The 22,834-nt window shown below is 57.0% G+C and overlaps 1 protein-coding gene across 1 annotated transcript in view; it reads left to right on the forward strand.

Moving 5' to 3' along the window:
* The window catches only part of TRAPPC9 (trafficking protein particle complex 9), a 468,417-nt gene that overhangs the window by 110,743 nt on the left and 334,840 nt on the right, over nt 1-22,834 (forward strand). The window contains 3 exon segments of the mRNA XM_021088861.1: nt 2,593-2,719; nt 6,249-6,381; nt 8,828-8,991. Coding sequence (XP_020944520.1) covers nt 2,593-2,719; nt 6,249-6,381; nt 8,828-8,991 — 424 coding nt within the window.

Below are 22,834 nucleotides of genomic sequence, written 5' to 3' on the forward strand. Positions count from 1 at the left end.
GGCGGTGACAAGATCAAGGCCTGAGGGAGGCACCAGCTCTCTGTTTATAAGGGAGTGAGTGACGGCCCAGCGGATACGAGGTTTCCTCGGGTCTGCAATTTGATGTTCCGTGTCCGTGTCTGCACGGACTGGTAACAGTGCCCGCTGCAGCGGTGCCCGTTGGAACGGCTCACCCTGTTCCAGGGTCCGGCTGGGAGCGTTGCTTGGCTCCAGGGCGCAGTCCCCGCCCCTGTGTGCGTTCCTGTCCTGGAGCCTGCTCCATGCTGGTTATTGTTCCACAGAACTGCTCTGTGAGTTTTCAGCCCTGAGCGAAGGATGCGTTAAGCCGCTTGACGCCTTCCTTTGGGGTTTTGCGACTCGTGTTCAGGGTGGGAGGAGGGCTCTCCATGCAGGTGCCTTGCTGAGCACCCGTGCCATGTGGCCGCGTGTCAGGCGCAGTCACGGCAGGTGGTGGCGGTGCACGGGGTGCTGTAGGACCCGTGTGGAGTCACGGAGGCCCCTGAGGATGCCAGGGTGGGGGGCAACTCGCCAGGCAGGCGGGTAGTTACTTAAGAGGAGGTTCAGGCCTCCGTTCAGGAAGGAGGTTGATGATTCTGTGACGTTCAGGAAAGCCTCGAGGCCTGCTTTTCCCGAATCTATCGGAGCTCGTGGAAGTTCCGCTGGATGCTCAGCTTAAAGCCCCGAGGTCCTAGGGAAGGAGTCTGCAAGGACACCTGTCCCCTCCGCCTCCTGTCGTACAGGCACGTGGAAGCCTTAGGATTTAGCTCTAGGTCAGGCCTAAAGTGACATTCTGTCTCTTGGCTGAATCCAGGAATAATAGCTGTTTAGAGAATTTCCCCAAAGTGGTGAAAGTATCATATGTCTGCTATTCTTTCTTATGCATTTTCTTTTTTGTCTTAAGAAGTAGCTCTCATCTTTACCTGGTTAAAAAGTACTGTGTCCATTTTATCCAAACTTAGGAAGAACACAGAATAAACGTTACTACCAGCATATATATAGCCCACAAATCATGTTCAGAGTTTAAAAATTAAATTATGACATATTTCAGGTGTGTGACCTGGGACAGGGAATCCTAAGACTCGTATGTCCCCCATTCACGTTTAGCATATGCTGACCGTTTGGCCATATTTGCTTTAGCTATTTTAAAAAGAAATCAAAGGCCAAACTGCTTTGCCTGGCGACCACAGCTATCCATTTGGTGTCTCTGCTTCCATTCCTGGCCACTGTGTCTGTTGACACAGGGTTTGATCACTTCATGCTTTTGCTTGAAATCCGGGCACAGGTGTGCTTGTTGTCACTAGAGAGCCTTTGCTTCTGCGTGCTTTCTGTGGACAGAGTTAGGAAAGGCGGGCCAGTGTGCACACGTGGATGCCTGCTGCATGTGTACTTCTGCACGTGTACCCGTGTGTGCCTAGACGTGTGCCCGCGCAGGTGCACATCCACAGCCCAAACACGGACTCTGAAGTCCTGACTTCACAGGGATCCCTGCAGCTCCAGCCCGTCTCCGTGGGCTTCTCCTTGCCTTCCTCCAGTGCCACACGTGTCCTTTCCTGCAGGGTGAGAGCGTGGGCTCACAGCAACACCAGTACATCCCTCAGCTGCTCACTCCTGGGGTGGAGCCAGAATGGTTCCAGGGTTGCTGACCTAGCGCTGCAGAGGACAGAGCCTCTGGAAGGAGTCCAGACCTCTCCCCCATTCAGTCTTTAATTTATCCCGTCCGTCTCCTGTAGACGCCAGTGGGAGAATCTCACACGCCATTCGTTAGACTTATTCTGAGATGGGGATGTTTTTGATTCTTGTTGATAGTATTTTTAATATTTTCTGATTTTTTTGCTTATTGCTAGTTATAGAAATACTTTTTTTTTTTTTTGGCTGCGCTCATGGCATGTAGACATTTCCAGGCCAGGGGTCGAATCCTTGCCACAGGACACCAGGGAACTCCCAAAATACTTTTTTTATGCTGACTTTGTCCCTTGGCTAATTGTCCTTGTTAGGTTTCATCGAAGGTTCTGTAGGGTGTTGTGTGTTCACGGTTCTTTTTGTGTGAATGATTGTCGTGCCATTCCTCTCTGGCCCGCTCGCTGGCCGGGGCCTCTGCCGGGCTGCGGGGGGACGTCCTGAGCTTGCCGTCCCTGCTGCCGAGGGGAGTCTGTCTGTCTGGTCGGCTGTTGAGCTCGGGGCCTGGCACTTGGGCAGCAGACTGAGAATTTAGATGCCAGGAAGGATATCCACCGATGTGTATTTCTACACTTTGTGTTTCTTCTTTTTGTTTGTCAATACTTTCTTTTGTTTACATTCCAACTTGGTAAAACGACAAAACAGAATTTTAAAGATGCAGCCAGTAGGCTAGTATTAACGATGGCATCGTCGTTCGGGCACCCACGATGCTGCCCACCTGTAGACTGTTTTGTGTTAATCGCACTTGTAGGCGTCTCTGCACCCCTGCGGGCTTTCGTAGGAGCCACGAGTGGGTCTTTTCCTTTGACAGCCCCGGGCTTTCCTGTTGGTGATGCACGGGGCTGCCTGGGGACCCACTGAGGCAGTGGGCTGGGGTTGGGCTGTGCTCATCGCTGTCCTCTGTCCACACTCCAGGGGCTGCTGACCAGTGGTGTGGAGTTCGAGTCTCTCCCCGCAGCGCTGTCCCTTCCCGCTGAGTCTGGTCTTTACCCGGTGACGCTTGTTGGGGTCCCACAGACGACGGGGACAATCACTGTGAATGGTAAGGGGGACTCCTTTCTGGGTGCCGTTCGGAAGGGCTGCTGACTCCTGTGCTGCCCGCATCTTTCCGTCCTCACCTGCTGACAGGTGACAGACAGGTGGCGTTCTTTGGGATGTGAGCGTGTGCAGGTCGTGGGGGACACACACCGCCCGTCTCCCTGAGCACACCCTCTAGTCCTCCTGCTGCGGTTATGCCTTTGGAAGCCGAGGTCTCCGCTCGCTGTGGCCTCAGCTCTTGCTCTCCTCAGCAGACCTCTTAGAGGGCTGTCTACACACGCTGAACCCACGTTTCCACCTGTGGTGGTTCTCCAACCCACTGTGTCCTGGATTTAGCCAGCGCTTCACCAAAACTGCTGTCACCGAGGCCACCAGCAGTGTTTTTCAGCAAAATCTGGTGCCTTGGCATCTGCTCTGGTCCCGCGTCACTGCTCAGCATCCCGTGGCCCCACCATCTCTTCCTGGATGTGCTCGCTGCGCCCCGTGCACCTCAGCCCCCTGCTGCTGCCTCTAGTGCCCATCCTCCTGGGCCCGAGTCTTCTGCCATCGCTTGTCCAGCCGAACCCTTAAACCTGCGTCCAGCCCTGTCCTTTTCTCCCTCCCGCTTTTCCGGTCCCCTCCTTCCTCCCCCCACCCCATCCGCTCCTTCCCTCTTTTCCACCTGCTTTTCTGGCTTCAGCCCCACCTGCAGGCTGCTGATTCTCCCGTCCACACCCTTTTCCTGAACCTGCATATCCAGCCACCCCCGGCCGACTCCTTGCCCATTCCATGGGCACGTCACACACAGCGTGTCCCCACCAGAGCCCATCATCTCGTTCCTGAAACTGCTCTCCCCTGTGGCTCCACCCCAGTGAGGGCAGCACCGTCCAGCCAGTTGTCCCCGGGCGCTGGGAGTCACCCTTGGTGGCTGCCGTCTCTGCCCCCCAGCTCCACGATGCTGACTGTGTCGTCAGACCCCTCCTCCCCGCCGGCCTCTTGGGCTGGCAGAATGTGCCGCTCTTCTAGGGTCTGTCACAGAAGCTTCAGCACCGTCTTAGTGCTGCCACTCTTTCCGCATGGCAGCCAGGTGACCTCGTGCCGTGCACATCTGGCCATGTCACCTCTGGACTAGAAGTGCTAGCGCCTTCTCCCTCCGTGCGCTTGCCGTCAGGGCCGCCTCCCCCCGCCCCCCGGCCGAGGAGCCCGTGTGAGCTGGCCCTGCTCACCTCTGCAGGCGTGTAAGAATCCTGTTCGGCAAACGCCCCACGCTCTCCGAGCCTCTGCTCCTGCTTTTCCTTCTGTTGGCTTTTCCTTCCGGGCTTGACTGGCCCCAGTGCTCTGCCAGTGCCTGGCCCGGTCCTCCCGTCCCTCTGGAGATGGTCCTTAGCTCCCCCCCGCCAGGTCGAGGTCCCTAGTCCCCGTGCTACTACGTGCACGCCCCTCCTCCGTGTCACTGACTGCAGTGGCTCATTGGCCTTGCCTTGCCAGCCTCGTCTGTCTTGCTTGGCTGGATTCTCACGCCTGGCATCTGGTAGGGCCTCGGTAGCTATCTGGTGGCTGAGGGAGCAAACAGTCCCTGGGGAAGGCTGCTCTCCGGAGGGTGAGGCGACAGCCCAGGCAAGGGTGTGTTGCCGCCAGCGCTGGGCTGGGCTGAGCTCCTGCTTCTAGGAAGCTGGGGGAGGCGTGACCTCGGGGGGAGGGGGGTGAGGAAGGACTTCTCCCCGCAGGGACCCTGAGGTTTGAAGGTAAACTAGGAATTATCCAAGGGGTGGGATGGGGAGAAGGGGAGCCAGGCAGGAAGAGCACCTGTCCAGGCTCTTACTTACCTGGTGGTCAGAGAACAAGGCGCAGAGGGCACCAGGGAGGCTCAGAATGACTGATCCAAGGCAGAGGGGCGGAGTGACGAGGCTGGGAGGCAACAGAGGCCCGGCCGACCCAGAGGGGAGGAGAGATGTGGTCTGAGCAGCACTGAGTCCTGGGCTGCTGTGCGAACAGGCTGGAGGCTGGGAGAGCAAGTGGGGAGCCCCAGCCTCGGTCCAGGGAGAAAGTGATGGATGCGGGACCACAGCCGCGGGCGGGAAGGGGGGAGGGGCAGCGGGTTAGAGAGGAGGCGACCGGGACCAAGAGGGTGATTCAGACAAACACGCAACCAGTGGCCAACCTGCCCGCAGAGGAGGGTCGGAGCCTCCGTGGCAGTGTCTGGGCCCTGATCCCAGATGGGGGTGGAAAGGGCTGGCCTGTGTCGCCAGTGCAGCAGAGGATCTGTCCTCAGGTTTCGAGTTTATTTGCAGTCGTCTTCAGCAGTGGTGGCAAAAGGGAAATGACTAATTTTATCTAATTTTTTTGGTCTTTTTTTTTTTTTTTTTTTTTTTTTGTCTTTTTCAGGGCCGCACCCGCGGCATATGGATGTTCCCAGGCTAGGGATCTAATTGGAGCTGTAGCCACCGGCCTGCGCCAGAGCCACAGCCACTCCAGATCCAGGCTGCATCTGCGACTCACACCACAGCTCACAGCAACGCTGGAGCCTTAACCCACGGAGCGAGGCCAGGGATCGAACCTGCAACCTCATGGTTCCTAGTCGGATTCGTTAACCACTGAGCCACGACAGGAACTCCTGGAAATGACTAATTTTAATTAAGAAACTGAAAACGAAGCTTCTTAGTGGACAAAGCCACATCACATCAGTTTTATAGCGAGAAGGATGGGGGGCCATTGTGGGTTTCTGAGGGGGAAGTTTTTGCACATGAAATGAACGCAGTCTTTTGAGAAACATACTTTAAGAAGGCGGAGACGCCGGTGCCATGAATTGGAGTTATTTTAAGTTGAGGGGCCGGTTTGGAACTGGCGGAAGGTAGGGGGCTTGGCGATCGGCTGTGTCAGGCCTCCCTGGTCTTCAGGGTGGCAGCTTATTCTTGCCTGAGTTTGGCTGTTTAACGAGTGCAGAAAAGTTGGCACCCTAGGCATTTAGCCATTGGGCGTTATTTAATTTCATTGAGTTAAATGAAATTAAATGATGTTGTTTTTAATAATTATCGCTCGAAATTTCAAAAGCCATTTTAAAGCTTTCCTTAAATAGTTTCAAGTGCTTTTCTAACCTCTGGAGGGTTCTCCCCCATGGAAACTTTGCTAATCCTGAATTATAGAACGTGTACGCATTCAGCAGACTTTGCCATATCGTCTCTTGAACTTTGATCTCTCTCAACAGAAGATTTTTGAATCAGTTTTTCAATTACTGATCAAATCACACCATGTCCTGGGAAGGAGTACAAGCTATCATTCTCATTTTAGAGCTGGATGCAGTCAAACAGCAAATTAGTGCAGGCAGGAGGCCCTAATTATTAGGTTGTGAGACTTAGAGGTTATAGAGACGCCACGCACACTGTCCCCTGGTCCCAGCCAGCCTGGCGCAGGAGGAACACAGGTTGTTGTTACCCCCGCATCTCAGCTCAGGCCGGAACGGGCCCCTGTGCAGGGCTCACTGCTGGGGCTGCCTGGAGGCGTAGGCAGCACTCGAAGCCTTTCCAGGTGGGTGCAGCTTTGCCTCTTGTTCCCAGGTTACCACACCACGGTCTTTGGCGTCTTCAGTGACTGTTTTCTGGACAACCTCCCGGGAGTCAAGACCGGCGGCTCCACGGTGGAAGTCATTCCTGCTCTGCCCAGGCTGCAGATCAGCACCTCTCTGCCCAGGTAGAGCCTGTCTGCTCGCGGATGGGGGTGGGCCGGGCGCCCAGACCGCTCCCTGGGCACTGTCTCTAGTGGCTGCAGGAGTCTGAGTGAGTCCATGACTCTTGTGACCAGAAGCTGGGCGAAGGGTTTCCTCGAGATGCTGGTGGGTGCACTCTGCGTGCAGCGAGTTGGAACAGAGTTGAAGTGTTTCTTACCAAGATCAGACAAAGTGTGAAATTAGCCTTTGCAATCATAATTTTTGTGAAAAAATGGTTAAGGTTTTAGAGAATTTAAGAAAAACTTCTAAAAAACAGTCTCTCTGTCTTTTTTCCCCTTTAGCATTTTAGGAAAGCATAACGAAGAGAGAAAAATCTCAGCGGGATTGCCATTAATGCTTTCTGGTGTTTGCTTCTGGTGTTGACCCATGACCAAAAATACAGGAGTTCCCACTGTGGGCAGTGGGCTTGTTGGTGTCTTGTGAGCGCTGGGACGCAGGTTTGATCCCCGGCCTGCAGCAGTGGGTTAAGGACCCGGCGTTGCCGCAGCTGTGGCTTAGGTCTCAGCTGCGCCTAGGATCCCATCCCTGGCCCAGGAACTGCATATGCAGTGGGGTGACCAAAAAAGGGAAAAAAACCAAACATATATATATATATTTGAATAGTTGAAATCATACTGCATTTTGTATAGTATCATAGATTACTTTTTACATAACCATATAAGCTAAAAAATTTGTTTTAATTGCTTAAAAACGTACATCATAAAGATATCTGAAAATCACATCACCACAGGGGCTGGCATCCTGCTTGCTTGAGAGGCGAAGTAATTAGTGTCGGCTGTGTTGTAGTTTTTCCAAACACCTGCTCAGCAAATTCAAATTGACTATAAACAGCTTTCACTTGAGAAGGACTATGTGTTAAAATATGGAAGGAAGTCATTTATGGTGAGGACAGAAGTCCCTTTTCCTTCCTTGACAGAGAAAGTTTATCTCTTGACTCATAAACAACCTTTAAAAGATATAAAATGCAAAGGAATTCATGTTGATTCTTTATGCTGTTATTTTCTGAAAATGTGGTTTGGATGTGCTTTTTTTTTTTTTTTTTTTTTTTTCCCCTCTTTAGGGCCGCACCTGCGGCATGTGGAAGTTCCCAGGCTATGGGTTGAACCAGAGCTGCAGCTGCTGGCCTCCACTACAGCCACAGCAACTCAGGATCTGAGCTGTGTCTGTGACCCACACCCCAGCTCACGGCAATGCTGGATGCTTAACCCACTGAACGAGACCAGGGATTGAACCCGTGTCCTCATGGATACTAGTCAGGTTCAATACCACTGAGCCACAATGGGAACTCCTGGATGTGCTTTTTAACACCACCTGCTGCAGTCACCTCCCTCGTTATTGGCTGGCTTTTGTCCCCACTGTGCCTCCAGAGCCTTTTCCCTGTGGTCCCCAGGGACCTCCTTGCCTGGAAGTGGGTTTGCCGCCTGTGGGCTGGGGGAGGAGACGCCCGGGTGGGTTAGGTGACAGCGGGCAAGGGCTGTAGAGCTGGAGCCTCAGGGGAAGCTCAGGCAAGCCTCGGGGCCTCTGGGCGCTGGGCTGCACCCCTCATGCTCCAGAGCCCGTCCTGGCCAGTGCCGAGCACCCGCCGACTGCCCTGGGTCACGTCAGGAGCTGGCCAGCGACGCGGTCAGTGTCACCTGGGATCTCGGGGTCTGTCGTGTGAACTTTCTGTTTTCCTTTGCCTCCACTTCCCGTGTCGTCTTTCAGGATGGTTCCTTTCAGCTTTCTTCTTAATTTTACTTTTATTTTTTTGCTTTTTAGGGCCCCCCTTGCGGCATATGGAGGTTCCCAGGCTACGGGTCCAATCGGAGCTACAGCTGCCGGCCTGCGCCACAGCCACAGCAACTCGGGACCCAAGCCGCGTCTGTGACCTACACCACAGCTCTTGTCAACGCCAGATCCTTAACCCACTGGGGTTAAGGCCAGGGATCGAACCTGCGTGGATACCTGTCAGATCCATTTCCACTGAACCAGGATGGGAGCTCCAAGTTTTCTTCTTAAACATGTGGATTTTCCCAGGGTGTTTCTGAGTGTGAGGTTTTAAATTCTTTTTGAGAGAGCAGCGTGCTCACGGATCATTTGAATGAACTCATTGTTTCACCTTCGCCTCCCCATGGTCCAGGAGTTAAGTATCTTTCTGCTTCACACCCGTGGGAAGCTCAGGTCCAGGGGGAGGGAGGGTTAGGCGTGGGTGCCCCAGGACGCGCCTGTGTGTAGGAGCTCTCTGTCTGGCGACTCGCCCTTGGGCTGCTGGTCGCGGGGAACCGGGGACCCGAGTTCCGTGTTAAAGCTGAACCCCACTCAACATTCCCGAAACATGAGCGCGGTGATGTGGCGATTTCTAAAATGCCGCTGGCTGTCTTTTCTCCGTCCCTTCCTTTCTAAAACCCGTCATCATTGCGATTATTTTAGATCTGCGCATTCACTGCAGCCGTCCTCTGGTGACGAAGTATCTACGAATGTGTCCGTCCAGCTTTACAACGGAGAAACGCAGCACCTGGTCGTGAAACTGGAAAACATTGGAATGGAACCCCTGGAGAAACTGGAAGTCACCTCAAAAATTCTCACCACCAAAGGTAGGGGACTTTGGACCCCAGAAGTGTTTATCTTTTTTATTTGCAGAAGCGACTCTTTAAATAGCCAGTGTTCAGAAGGTGCGTTTTGAAACTGGTGTCCTGATTTTGCGTGAAGAGCACGTGGCGGGAAGTCACAGTGCACAGAACACACTTTTGCACCCAGCGTGTGCTTCGCACAGATGAGATCTTAGGGACGGTGTCCGGGAACGAACGAACGAGCGAATGAATGAATGAGCAAAGAAGAGCACCAGCGTTTGGCTCCCTCTGTGCCCCTCCGTGTCTGCTGCGGGCTCTACCCCTGGAGCCTGGTTGCTCCCTCTTGGAGACAGGTGCTCTGTGTCCAGTTCTAAGGCACACGTAGCTCGGGGTCATAGGACCTGTGTGACGTTTCGGCCTCACCGTCTATCGCTGTTGGTCCTTCCCGTGCCTCCCTTTCTTCCTGGGTACGCAGGGGAGGTGGTCCTTGCCACATACAGCTGTTCTGGGGATTAGATGAGGGCACAGGTGGCAGACGGCCTGGCGTGTTAGAGGTTGGGGGGCACTGATCAAAGGGGATACCTGTCATGTAGGTGGCATCAGGAGAGCCAGCTGGTGGAACCTGCAGTGGTGACGTGCTTGGGACATAGGAGTCAGGGCAGCCAGGCCGCTGGTGGGGGTTCGGCCGGACCTGGCTGTGTTTCTGGGAGAGGGTGTGCTGTGCTCGCGCTGCTCCTGGCAGAGGGCTCCCTCCGTGGGCCGGTGGCTTCGTGATGGGAAAACCCAAATGAAGCAGACGTCCCTGGGGCAGAGCCACCCACTGGAGGGAGTTCCGGGGACGAGTTTGCGAGAGTTCTCTCAGGAGAGGAGGAATTTGGGTTGTATGAGCGAGGGTTGGCCTGAGCTTGTCCTGCTGAGGATGCCGGGCCGTCTTATTCCCGAGGTCCCCCCTGGTTCTGGCGACGCTGGGCCGTGTGTGGGGAGGGAGCGAGTACTCTCCCGTCTTGTGTTGCTTCTTCTCCCTTTGCCGCCTCCCCCCATCGGAAGGCACCGCCTGGGTTCAGGTGTGGGCCGAATCTTATCAGCTTGTGCACTACCCTCCGGGTTCGTCCTCTGGTCAGTGAACCCTGGTACGGTGCCCGCGTCCTGGGGTTACTGGGACAGGTGAGTGAGGCCAGGTGGGCAGAGTGCTTGGAGCAGCGCGAGGCGCAGTGCTGGCGCTCGGGTTTGTCAGCTGTTATTACTGCCACCACCACCACCGCCACCGCTGTCATCGCCACTGTTGCCCCCGTGCCCCCTGCTGTTGCCATCCAGTCTCGTTGCTCTAGCACAGGCTCCGCAGCGTGTTCCTCCATCCGGGCGCGGCCGTGTGGCTCTGGTGGCCCGGGCAGTGGTCTCTGTGGACGTTGCCACGATGGGACGCTGGGCAGGGGGGCTGCAGGCGTTTGGCTTCACTGTGGCTTTTCCAGAGCCTGGTTGCACTGTCACCGTGTGAGAACGAAGGTTGTGCCAGGTCCTCTCTGCCACCTGGCATTCATGCTCATTTTACCCACCATGCGGGGCGTGGGGTGCGACACCCTTTGTATAAGGCTAGTGTGTTAACACTGCATCTCCGGGGGATCCAGTGGATTTGAACACCTTTCATGTGGTTTGGGGCACTTTGCCCTTCTGCCCCAGCGGGTATTCTGCCTTCTCTGTCTCTGTTTGTCTCTGTGTGTCGGTCTGTCTCTTTCTGTCTCTCTGTGTCTGTCTGTCTGTCTCTGAGTTTCTCTGCCCCTCTCTCCTGACTCACAGGACGTCTTTGTGCCCTGAGTGTAGGTTCTTAGCTGGGAATCTGTGCTGAACTATCGCCTGCTCCGCGGTTGCTGGTACCCTCTCTGCAGGGTGCTTGGGTGACCAGAAGCTCTTAGTTTGAATATGGTTCATCTCTCCGTATCAGTTTTTCCTCTTGTGGGCGCTGCTTTTCATGGCTCTGAGTCTTTAGGGAATTTTGATGACCCTCCCTTAATCTCAGCCTGTCTTCCTTTCCCTCCCATTTTCCAGAGCAAACACATGTGGATTAGGTAGGAAGCGCCTCCCTGATGTGAAATACCTTCATCTGCTCTGAATTTAATGAATTGGTTATAGGGTTTGGTTGATGTTTGAACAAGTGAACTAATACTGAATGATGGGAAATTGCAGTGTCACGAGAAGAATTTCCCCCTCTCCTGCCTTCACAGCTTAGCATCCTTTTCTCAGGTGGATCCCGGGGTGAGCCTGTGTCACTACTCAGGACAGCCCCGCTCCTTCCAGACGCGCTGGCCCTCGCGCTCGTGCTCTGGGGCTGCTGCTGTCCCTGGATTTCTGCCCCTGCTCAGGCCTCATCTTTTGCCTCTTGTCCCCGTAAACCTCGTCTCGTTGCTCATTGGGAACCCGATTCAGCTTCTGGACGTTCCTGCCGTCTCCTCCCCCTCGAGGCCGCCTCGCCTTTTCCTTCAGGGAATGCATCCTGCGGTTTCCACCTCGTTGTCTCTCTGGAAAGTTCCTAGGCTGGGTCGCTGGCCCCTCCTCCATTGTCTCAGAGGCTCTAGGTGACTCTGAGGAGCCACGTGCTGGTGCTGCCGTCGCTGCTGGGCTGCTCTCCCTCCAGCCAGGCCTGGGTCTCGCCGAGGCAGCGAGAGCGCCTCCCTTTTCTCTCCAGGCCTGGCTCATGGCAGGTGCTCCGTCCTGGGGTTGTCGATGGAGGGGGGCTAACCGGGCGGGTGGGTCTCATGTGCTGGGTGAGCGGGTCCCAAAAGTGGGAGGCGGGGTCCCCGGAGGCTCCCTTGCTGGGACCCCCTCCCCCCGGGAGGAGCCCAGCATCTCCCTCACGTTTCCCTCCCCTCATCACTCGCTCAGACACCCCCCTCCCGGAGGACCCCAGCATCTCTGTCATCTCAGCCCCACTCAGCCCAGCTTCCTGGGCTGTCCTAGCCCTTGGGGTCCTCACGCTTTGAATCTGCCGTCCCCTCCCCCCAGCCTTTTATCAAGAAAATATTCAAGCCCACAGAAGAGTCGGGAGAATTTTACAGCGGACACCGCAAACCCACCACCTCGGTTCTGTGATGAACACTTGGCTGTATTGGATTCGTCAGGTGTCCGTCCAGCCTCCGTGCGTCCATCGATCCATCGTGGTTTGGGTCATTCCAGAAGTTTCGGACTGCTGTGCCTTTCACCCACTAACACTCTCACAGGCCTATCCTGCCTCAGAGTTCCAAGTTCGTCCACTTTGTTGGGGGTAAAGTGTATATGTGGTGAAATGCACATAAGGTGTCACTTGGTAAGTTTTGACAAATACACGTGTCTCCCCCAAATTCTCATCAAGTTGTACCATGGACCATATCGTCACCCCAGAAAATCCGCCGGCGGTCCTTTCCAGCCATGCCCTGCCCAACCCAGAGGCGGCTGCTCTCTGGTAAGAACTGGCCAGTGTCAGCCTGTTTACTGGTCGTGGCGGGGAGGTTGGGAAGGCAAGAACCGGGCAGAGCCGGGGAGGGCCTTCAGGGTGGGTCCCGCCGACACCGACAGGAGTCACCTTCTTGTCCAGCTCTGAACTTGGCCTCCTCGAGGGCAGAGGGGGCCAGTGGTATCACCCTCTCTCTGTGCATGGGGATGTGGAGCCGGGGGGGGTAGTGATGTGTCTGGGGTCACTCTGCTGGGTCGTGAGGGACCAGGCGGGGCCAGGGTCCCGGAAGCTCCGGCCTCCGTCTGAGACAGAGAAGCCCAAATCCATCATGGACAGCGCGGGCTGGCCGTTCCAAACATGTTTGCAAGTGGAAAATTAAAGCTGTCATTCCTTTTTAATTCTCATCCCAAGCTGCAGTGCATTTACATGTGGAAATAAATTAATGAAAATAAACCGTCTGCTTCCAAAATACACAAAAGGCATAACTCCGTCACAGTCTACAGTACCAAAAAGCTGTCAGTATCAATAAATGATATAATATAAATGTGGAGATGGGAAAATGATGAAATTGGAATGGGAGCGAGTCTGTGTTGGGGCGGCAGAGGCAGTGTCGGGGGGCGAGTCTGTGTTGGGGGCAGAGGCAGTGTCGGGGGGCGAGTCTGTGTTGGGCAGAGGCAGTGTCGGGGGGCGAGTCTGTGTTAGGGGCAGAGGCAGTGTCGGGGGGCGAGTCTGTGTTAGGGGCAGAGGCAGTGTCGGGGGGCGAGTCTGTGTTAGGGGCAGAGGCAGTGTCGGGGGGCGAGTCTGTGTTGGGGGCAGAGGCTGTGTTGGGCAGAGGCAGTGCGGGGGGGGCGAGTCTGTGTTGGGGGGCAGAGGCAGTGTCGGGGGGGCGAGTCTGTGTTGGGGCGGCAGAGGCAGTGTTGGGGGGCGAGTCTGTGTTGGGGGGCAGAGGCAGTGTCAGGGGGCGAGTCTGTGTTGGGGGCAGAGGCAGTGTCGGGGGGCGAGTCTGTGTTGGGGGGCAGAGGCAGTGTTGGGGGGCGAGTCTGTGTTGGGCAGAGGCAGTGTCAGGGGGCGAGTCTGTGTTGGGGGCAGAGGCAGTGTTGGGGGGCGAGTCTGTGTTGGGGGACAGAGGCAGTGTCGGGCAAGTCTGTGTTGGGGGCAGAGGCAGTGTCGGGGGGCGAGTCTGTGTTGGGGGGCAGAGGCAGTGTCGGGGGGCGAATCTGTGTTGGGGGCAGAGGCAGTGTCGGGGGGCGAGACTGTGTTGGGGCGGCAGAGGCAGTGTTGGGGGGCGAGTCTGTGTTGGGGGACAGAGGCAGTGTCGGGGGGCGAGTCTGTGTTGGGGGGCAGAGGCAGTGTCGGGGGGCGAGTCTGTGTTGGGCAGAGGCAGTGTTGGGGGGTGAGTCTGTGTTGGGGGCAGAGGCAGTGTCGGGGGGCGAGTCTGTGTTGGGGGCAGAGGCTGTGTTGGGCAGAGGCAGTGCGGGGGGGGCGAGTCTGTGTTGGGGGGCAGAGGCAGTGTCGGGGGGGCGAGTCTGTGTTGGGGGCAGAGGCTGTGTTGGGCAGAGGCAGTGTCGGGGGGCGAGTCTGTGTTGGGGGCAGAGGCAGTGCCGGGGGGCGAGTCTGTGTTGGGGGGCAGAGGCAGTGTCGGGGGGCGAGTCTGTATTGGGGGCAGAGGCAGTGTCGGGGGGCAGAGGCAGTGTCGGGGGGCGAGTCTGTGTTGGGCAGAGGCAGTGTCGGGGGGCGAGTCTGTGTTGGGGGCAGAGGCAGTGCCGGGGGGCGAGTCTGTGTTGGGGGGCAGAGGCAGTGTCGGGGGGCGAGTCTGTGTTGGGGGCAGAGGCAGTGTCAGGGGGCGAGTCTGTGTTGGGGGGCAGAGGCAGTGTCGGGGGGCGAGTCTGTGTTGGGGGCAGAGGCTGTGTTGGGCAGAGGCAGTGTCAGGGGGCGAGTCTGTGTTGGGGGCAGAGGCAGTGCCGGGGGGCGAGTCTGTGTTGGGGGGCAGAGGCAGTGTCGGGGGGCGAGTCTGTGTTGGGGGCAGAGGCTGTGTTGGGCAGAGGCAGTGTCAGGGGGCGAGTCTGTGTTGGGGCAGAGGCAGTGTCGGGGGGCGAGTCTGTGTTGGGCAGAGGCAGTGTCGGGGGGCGAGTCTGTGTTGGGCAGAGGCAGTGTCGGGGGTGAGTCTGTGTTGGGGGCAGAGGCAGTGTCGGGCGAGTCTGTGTTGGGGGGCAGAGGCAGTGTCGGGGGGCGAGTCTGTGTTGGGCAGAGGCAGTGTCGGGGGGCGAGTCTGTGTTGGGCAGAGGCAGTGTCGGGGGGCGAGTCTGTGTTGGGGGCAGAGGCAGTGCCGGGGGGCGAGTCTGTGTTGGGGGGCAGAGGCAGTGTCGGGGGGTGAGTCTGTGTTGGGGGCAGAGGCAGTGTCGGGGGGCGAGTCTGTGTTGGGGGGCAGAGGCAGTGTCGGGGGGCGAGTCTGTGTTGGGGGCAGAGGCTGTGTTGGGCAGAGGCAGTGCGGGGGGGGCGAGTCTGTGTTGGGGGGCAGAGGCAGTGTCGGGGGGGCGAGTCTGTGTTGGGGGCAGAGGCTGTGTTGGGCAGAGGCAGTGTCGGGGGGCGAGTCTGTGTTGGGGGCAGAGGCAGTGTCGGGGGGCGAGTCTGTGTTGGGGGCAGAGGCAGTGTCGGGGGGCGAGTCTGTATTGGGGGCAGAGGCAGTGTCGGGGGGCAGAGGCAGTGTCGGGGGGCGAGTCTGTGTTGGGGGGCAGAGGCAGTGTCGGGGGGCGAGTCTGTGTTGGGGGCAGAGGCAGTGTCGGGGGGCGAGTCTGTGTTGGGGCGGCAGAGGCAGTGTCGGGGGGCGAGTCTGTGTTGGGGGACAGAGGCAGTGTCGGGGGGCGAGTCTGTGTTGGGCAGAGGCAATGTCGGGGGGCGAGTCTGTGTTGGGGGCAGAGGCAGTGTCGGGGGGCGAGTCTGTGTTGGGCAGAGGCAGTGTCGGGGGGCGAGTCTGTGTTGGGCAGAGGCAGTGTCGGGGGGTGAGTCTGTGTTGGGGGCAGAGGCAGTGTCGGGCGAGTCTGTGTTGGGGGGCAGAGGCAGTGTCGGGGGGGCGAGTCTGTGTTGGGCAGAGGCAGTGTCGGGGGGCGAGTCTGTGTTGGGGGCAGAGGCAGTGTCGGGGGGCGAGTCTGTGTTGGGGGCAGAGGCTGTGTTGGGCAGAGGCAGTGCGGGGGGGGCGAGTCTGTGTTGGGGGGCAGAGGCAGTGTCGGGGGGGCGAGTGTGTTGGGGGCAGAGGCTGTGTTGGGCAGAGGCAGTGTCGGGGGGCGAGTCTGTGTTGGGGGCAGAGGCAGTGCCGGGGGGCGAGTCTGTGTTGGGGGGCAGAGGCAGTGTCGGGGGGCGAGTCTGTATTGGGGGCAGAGGCAGTGTCGGGGGGCAGAGGCAGTGTCGGGGGGCGAGTCTGTGTTGGGCAGAGGCAGTGTCGGGGGGCGAGTCTGTGTTGGGCAGAGGCAGTGTCGGGGGGCGAGTCTGTGTTGGGGGCAGAGGCAGTGTCGGGGGGCGAGTCTGTGTTGGGCAGAGGCAGTGTCGGGGGGGCGAGTCTGTGTTGGGCAGAGGCAGTGTCGGGGGGCGAGTCTGTGTTGGGGGCAGAGGCAGTGTCGGGGGGCGAGTCTGTGTTGGGGGCAGAGGCAGTGTCAGGCCCCATCACGGATGCTGAGCAATGTCTGTTTCCATTTCGGCATCGTCTTTATTTAAGCCTCCTGAGTTTAGCTCCCTTAGGTGTGTCTTAAAAGTCTACTCTGTGAGACGCTTGCACGTGGAATTACACTGTTCCCTTCTCAGAATTCCAGATTATTTCTTCGTACTGCTGTTAGGGATGTTTTATGTCTCAACAGTAAAAATGACTCTTATTCTTGGGCACGTGCCCACCAAGTGGTACTTCAGGTCATGTATTCTCGTTTGGTCCCCGTGACGCCCGGAGAGGTCGTTTGGGGTGGGGATGGGCTCTTCATCTCACGGCCGCGTCCCCCGTGCCCGGGAACCAAGGGCAGCGCTTGTCACAGAGGAGGCGCCCAGGGGCCAGTGCGCGTCCCCGGTGTGCAGGCTGTCGCGGGGGTGAACGGGGAAACTCCTGGGACAGCTCCGAGCACCCAGGGCCTCGGTCAGGCTGCTCTGAGGACGCTCATTCTGCTCGCTGCGTCCCGTCTGCAGGTGGCCTGTGTGCCAGGACCTTGGCCGTGCGGGAGGCCGGCCTGCGGGCCCCATGTCCTCTCCTTGTCTCCTTGCTGCCGCCCACCTGGGCCCTTGCATGGCTCGGTGCCACCCCCACCCCCTCTTCTCCACATCAAGAAGGTTTCCGTGCTTTCCTGTCTGGTGTTAATCGCTGGATCTAGGCTGGGTTTTCGAATCCTTTTGCCTTTGCAGCGTATGGCAGGGATCAGTGATCCCAGGGGTCACACAGACGCTGGGGGGCTCTCGGGGTCTAAACTGTCGTCTGGGCACTAGTGGCGCACGTGCTTCTGGCGGGCAGGAGCACTTAACCCCATCAGGACAAGGGTTGTTGCCCTTGTCTCTCCGCGATTCTGACTGCAGCCTGTTTGTGAGCAAGTCTTGATTCGTAGGCTGTTAAAGAGGCAAACCTCTGCCTTCACCTGAGTAGCCATAGGTTTTACGGCAAACAGGCCTAGGCTAAGAGCAATTTATCGTATTTTCTTCTCAACGAATCTTCTGAGATATGTGCGTGTTTGGCACCAACACAAATGTACACGCACACGTGGACATGAGGACGCGTCCACATCCCTTGCTTTCTTTTTTGTTTTGTTTTTTTATTTTTAAATTTTTTTTAATTTTCCCACTGCACAGCAAGGGGGTCAGGTTGTCCTTACATGTATACATTACAATTACATTTTCCCCCACCCTTTCTTCTGTTGCGACATGAGTATCTAGACAAAGTTCTCAATGCTATTCAGCAGGATCTCCTTGTAAATCTATTCTAAGTTGTGTCTGATAAGCCCAAGCTCCCGATCCCTCCCACTCCCTCCCCCTCCCATCGGGCAACCACAAGTCTCTTCTCCAAGTCCATGATTTTCTTTTCTGAGGAGATGTTCATTTGTGCTGGATATTAGATTCCAGTTATAAGTGATATCATATGGTATTTGTCTTTGTCTTTCTGGCTCATTTCACTTAGGATGAGATTCTCTAGTTCCATCCATGTTGCTGCAAATGGCATTATGTCATTCTTTTTTATGGCTGAGTAGTATTCCATTGTGTATATATACCACATCTTCCGAATCCAATCATCTGTTGATGGACATTTGGGTTGTTTCCATGTCCTGGCTATTGTGAATCCTTGCTTTCTTTATTCTTCCTGTTGAGTTTGTTTCGAAAAGCACGGTCTCTGGGTTGGAACAGTCACCAGTTGGTGCGTGTCTGGATTGGGGGGAGCCTCTCCTGCCTCCTCTCCTCGTGAACGGTGGGGTCTCTCCAGTGAGAAGCACCTGCGGTTGGTCCTCAGGCCTTGAAGGCAACGACTCGTCTGTCACTGTCAACAGGAAATCACCAGTTTCACTTGAGCGCACAGAACTCAGCTCTGACATTAAAATAATGACAGTTGTTTCTGCAACTAGGTTCCATGGGGGGGGATTAGTGACCTGTGTTACAGTATTGATTCCTGTCTGTCTTGTCAGTCCTGCCAGCATATCATTGTGTAGGATTTTGAAAAGCCCCTCTGGACCTCCCATCCTGTAGCACAATAGCAAAGGGAAGAACCAGAAAGGCCCATGTTGGACGCATGAAAACGCAGTAAACCTGGCAGTGGAGTGGTCTCTGCAGCTGGAGCAAAGTCCTCGGTGCGCCGGCAGGTCCCTGCGTCATTCCTCAGATACGAAGGCCTTGGCCCTGTGGCCTCAGAAGGTGCAGTAGCTGTTCCCTGTGAGTGGCTTTGCCGGTTGTCTGAATGTGTCCCTTTTGTGTTACTGTGTTTTACTGAAGTAGAGTTGCTCCGCTGTGTTGCAGTGTCTGCTGTAGAGCGAAGGGATTCGGTTATAAGTACACACACCTTCTTTTTTACACTCTTTTCCGCTATGGATGAGTCCCTGTTCAGCCAGGGAGCTTAATACAAAAACAAGCCATGCAGTTCAAAAGCCTTCTTGGTATACAGTATGCTTGGAGGTGGTGAGACACAGAACGTGGGTTTGAACACTGCTTCATCACTGGCCTCTTTTGTGGCTGGGGCGTGGGTTCAGGTGGCAGTTTTCAGAGCTCTTCCTGAGCTGTGCCGTTTGCACATTTGGCGGGTGCAGCTAACACGGTTCCACTCTGCTCTGCCTGCAGTTCTCTTCCTTTGCTGGGGCCGGGTCCCTCTGTCCCCGCAGGTGGTAGCACGGCCTCTCTCCAGCCAGGGGCACGAGAGGACGGGTTTTGGAGTGGGACAGGTTTGGCTCCCAGCCGCCACTTAGTCCCCTGCTGCATGGTGTCCTCAGCAGGCTCTCTGACTGCTCGAGAGTTAGCGCTGCAGCCTGAGAGCCCCCGGCACAGTGTCCCTTCATCTGGGGACTCCTGAATGCGCAGGAGTACCTCCAGGGCGCCCAGCACGTGGTAGGTGGTGAGTGCCCGCTAAGTCCCTTTGCGGTGGGGATGAGCAGCTGCTTTTGCTTCCTGTTGGCTGTCTCTGGGAGTGCCTGTTGGGGCCAGGGTGCCAGGACCCTGAGTGGCCAGTGTGGTTTCTCACAGCAGTTTCCTAGCCCGGCGTTCAGAGCACGCATCCTCTGGCCTGCTGCCCACCTGTCTTCTTCCCTTTTTTTGTGCACTTACCTGATCTCCTCCGTGTTCCAGCCACTGTGCTTGGGGGACAGGACGACAGTGCTCTCATGCCTGGGGGGCCCCGCAGCATGGGGGGACCAGGGCCAGGAGTGCGCCTGTCTGCCACCGTCCCTCTGCTGGCTCACGTGTGTGTCCTTACGGTTGTTGAGCAAGCCTTCCCTGAGCGCCCCGATGTGGCTGTCATGTAAGCCTTGGGGACGCCCAGGAGAGTCGGTGCTGTGCTCCTGCCCTCTGGTCACAGCAAGTGCTTCCACAGACCCTGTCCTCCGGCCGTCTCAGGACACGCTGTCGTGTGGAGAGCTCTGCTAACCCTCAGGTATCCTGGGGTGGCTCAGATGCCTGCCATCACTCTCAGAACAGGCCCCATGCCACCCGCGAGCTCTTCTGCCCCTTCAGACAGAGCTAACCGTGCCTCTCCCTCTGTGATGGCCTTGCTGACGCTCTGTCACGATGAGACTCATTGCACCTGGCTTCATGCTGTTCAGCGACCCGACACTTCTATCATACGTCTGTAGCGGTCACCATGCCACGCACGTGACTAATGCATGAGCCTTGGCCTAAAGGAGTCATGGTTGCGGCTCGGCATCAGGCATGTTCAGTGGATCGAGTTGAATTCTGACCGCACATCCTGTAACCCTTTTGCTGCCCTTGAGTGACCACGTGAGTGGACTTACCTGTGTGCCTCCTGGGGAGACTTTGACGATCTCGGGTGACTAAAGCTCATTCAGCTCCGTGTCCCCTTGCATACGTGATTGCGGTGGCTTTCCTGGACAGGTCAGCGTTGGGCATGGTTCTAGGGCACTTCCGAGAAGTTTGCAAAACAGGTTCATCCAAGACCAACAGAAATGCCCTCTGGTCAATGCTGCGAGGCCGGATATGTTCAGGTCCTTGGGGGCACGGACGGGTCGTGGTCCAGATGGGGGGGCGGGGCGCTAGGAGGGCGGGGCCCTCTTGAATATCAGAGTCCCCGTTAGCTGTTCAGGGTCAGCGGTGTGTGGTGCTCGCAGCATGAGCGCATCAGGTGTTCCGATGTCCGCCTCAGCAGGGCTGCATCTTTCCCGAGGAGCGCAGACACCCAGCAGCGCCCGCGCAAAAAGCTAAAACGAAGAAGAAAGTTTGTTTCCTCAGCCTGAGATGCAGCGCTGTTTATTCCACAGGCTTGTCTTCAGGCTTAAACAAGCAGACGTGCTGGGGGGTGGTATCGCCGTGTTGAAGCCGGGCACCTACCTGCTGTGGGGACCGCGGCCGACCCTTTCAGCGGTGTTGCCGTGTGGATTGGACGGGGTGGCACGGGTAGCACAGGCGGAGGCCTTGGTGGGAGCACTGTACAGGTTCGCCGTCCGGGAGCAGTTGTTGAAGTCGTGGCACTGCGCTCGTGATAAATGTGTTTCCTCTCCCTTCCTCCGTTGGGTCGTGTCTGGTAGGTGCACCCACAGCCCAGTGGCGATCAGAGCTGGCGTATTTCTTTAATTTTATGTCCGCTGGAAGCCAGCGCCTGCCAACCTCTGTGACACACCAGCCCTGTGTCCTGCAGTCAAAGGGACAACCCCAAGGATCTCTCCCGGCTTGCTGGAGCAGAGGTGACCGTGCAGGTGAAAGACCTGGGAAATACAGGCCATCCAGACAGTCCCGAGTGAGCCGCCACAGAGTTTTTAGTTGTGAATCACCGACAAGCTGGACTAAGCGCTGGAAGGATTTGTTCTTCCATACGAACTGGGGGCTCAGCAGGCCCGCTTCTTTGCTCGGGCTCCAGACGGACATGCCCCCGGGGCTTGGCCCTCTGCTGGCTCCGCTGCTGCTGAACCTGTTCTGCATGTAATGCCATACACTTTCCAGAAGTTTTCAGATTGAGAGGAACCTCATCTGTCATCAGGTCTAAGCTTTTGGGGACTTCTGCTCCCCGACTTGTTCCCTCTTCTTCTCAGACCCTCCCCAGGGGTCTCCTCTCCCCAGAACTTAGCACAGCACCTGCCGCGAGGGTGTTGAGTGACCATGCAGGGCAGGTTCCTCGTGCAGATGAAGTGGGCAGTGGTAGAGTGTAAACAGCAAACGCTCATGCAGTGCTGTGGTTCAGAGGGCGTCCGTGTCCGCTGTTTGAGCGCTGGCTGCGCGCCGGCTGCTGTGCCCAGGCCACCGTGTCTCATTGTGCCTTCACGGTGGCTCTCGTGTTGTCTCTGTGCCCTGACTGGGCATCTCAGGGTGCAGAGGGAGGTCCTGTGGTCTGGGGGCTGGGTTCAGGGAGCAGAGGGTGCCTGCCCAGGGCCACAGGGCTCCTAGGTGGGGGTGCAGGCACTGCTGACCCTAAAGCTCACTACTTGGCTGGCAGATCTTGTTTCCCAGCCTCTCTGCCCAGTCAGGGTGGGGGCGTTGGGGCAGCAGAGTGGAAAGTAGCTAACACTGTTGAGTGCTTATTCTAAGCCAGGCCTGTTCTCGGCACTTTGATTAACTCGTCTATTAGGACAACCCATTTTATAGATGAGTAAACTGAGACACATGAAAGTTAGCAACTTAGGGATGCCCAGCCAGAGGCAGGGTTTGAACCCAGGCAGTCTTGTGCTAAAGCTGGTGTTCTGAGCCGGCATCGTGCTCTGCCTTTTGCTGGGGTGGTGAGCTTCAAAGGCGAGGTCTGGTCCCTGCCTTCAGTGTGTTGACTGATGGGTGAAGAGCGACTTAACCCAGGCTGATGTACCTGTGTGTAGCATCAGAGCCCAGAGGAGCTGCGAGGGATGGGGCAGGCAAGGCAGGGGTTGGCCTGGGGGTCACGAGCAGGAATTCGCCGTGTGAGAGAGTTCCCAGCAGAGGGAGCAGCAGCGCTGGTGTAGGGGGCCCAGGGGTGAGGGAAGGGGGAGGGCGAGGGCGAGAGGTGAACCCAGAGCACTCCTTCCAGGCCCCACACGTGCTGGTTCAGCGAGAGATGCTTCGGAGACCCCCACCTAGCTCCCCCTCCTCGGGGAGGATCTGAACCAGAGCTGGGCCTGACGGAGTCTTGCGATGGAGGCCTTTGCGGGCCTCGGTCCCTTGGCCGCTGTCAGTATTTCATGGAAAGGTTGGCTGCTGCTGCTATGGCAGATGGAGAGGCCGTCCAAGGAGTTAGCCCGCACTGCTCTGTTCCTGGGGCTTTGGGATCTGGGCTTCTGTGAGCCCGCCAAATGGTTTTCTGTCCTGGCTTCACGTCGCCTGGTGTCTCATATCCCCTTCCATCCTGAGTTAATTTACAGGATTGAAAAATAAAGACAGAGTGCATGAACTGGTTAACGTATTTCCAGAATGTGAGTTGCTGGGTCGTCGAGAGGGTTTGGGTACTACTGATGCTTTGGAGGGAGGGCACTGACTTCCATTCTGGAGTCAGGAGCTGGCAAAGTACCCAGAGGACCATGTATCCAGCAGGCGGTTTGAATGTCAGGACCCCAGTTCAGACCCGAGGTCAGGTCAGGGTGTGAAACTTAATCGCTGTTACTGCCACGTGCTCCGGGGTGGGATACTTGGCAGCAAACTCCTAGGCTCTGTATGTTCTGTACGTTAATCTGTAGGAGGAGGAAGACGAGAGCAGCGTGCGCGTGAGGGGTTTAGTGTGATGTCCACTAAGTGCGTCGCACACGCGGGGGTAGCGTGGACGCACGTGCCGCGTCCTGAGTCAGCGTGTGGTTTCCACTCCTCTTGAACCTGCCC

Source organism: Sus scrofa, chromosome 4 (genome assembly GCF_000003025.6).
Source record: "Sus scrofa isolate TJ Tabasco breed Duroc chromosome 4, Sscrofa11.1, whole genome shotgun sequence".
Lineage (NCBI taxonomy): Eukaryota > Metazoa > Chordata > Mammalia > Artiodactyla > Suidae > Sus > Sus scrofa.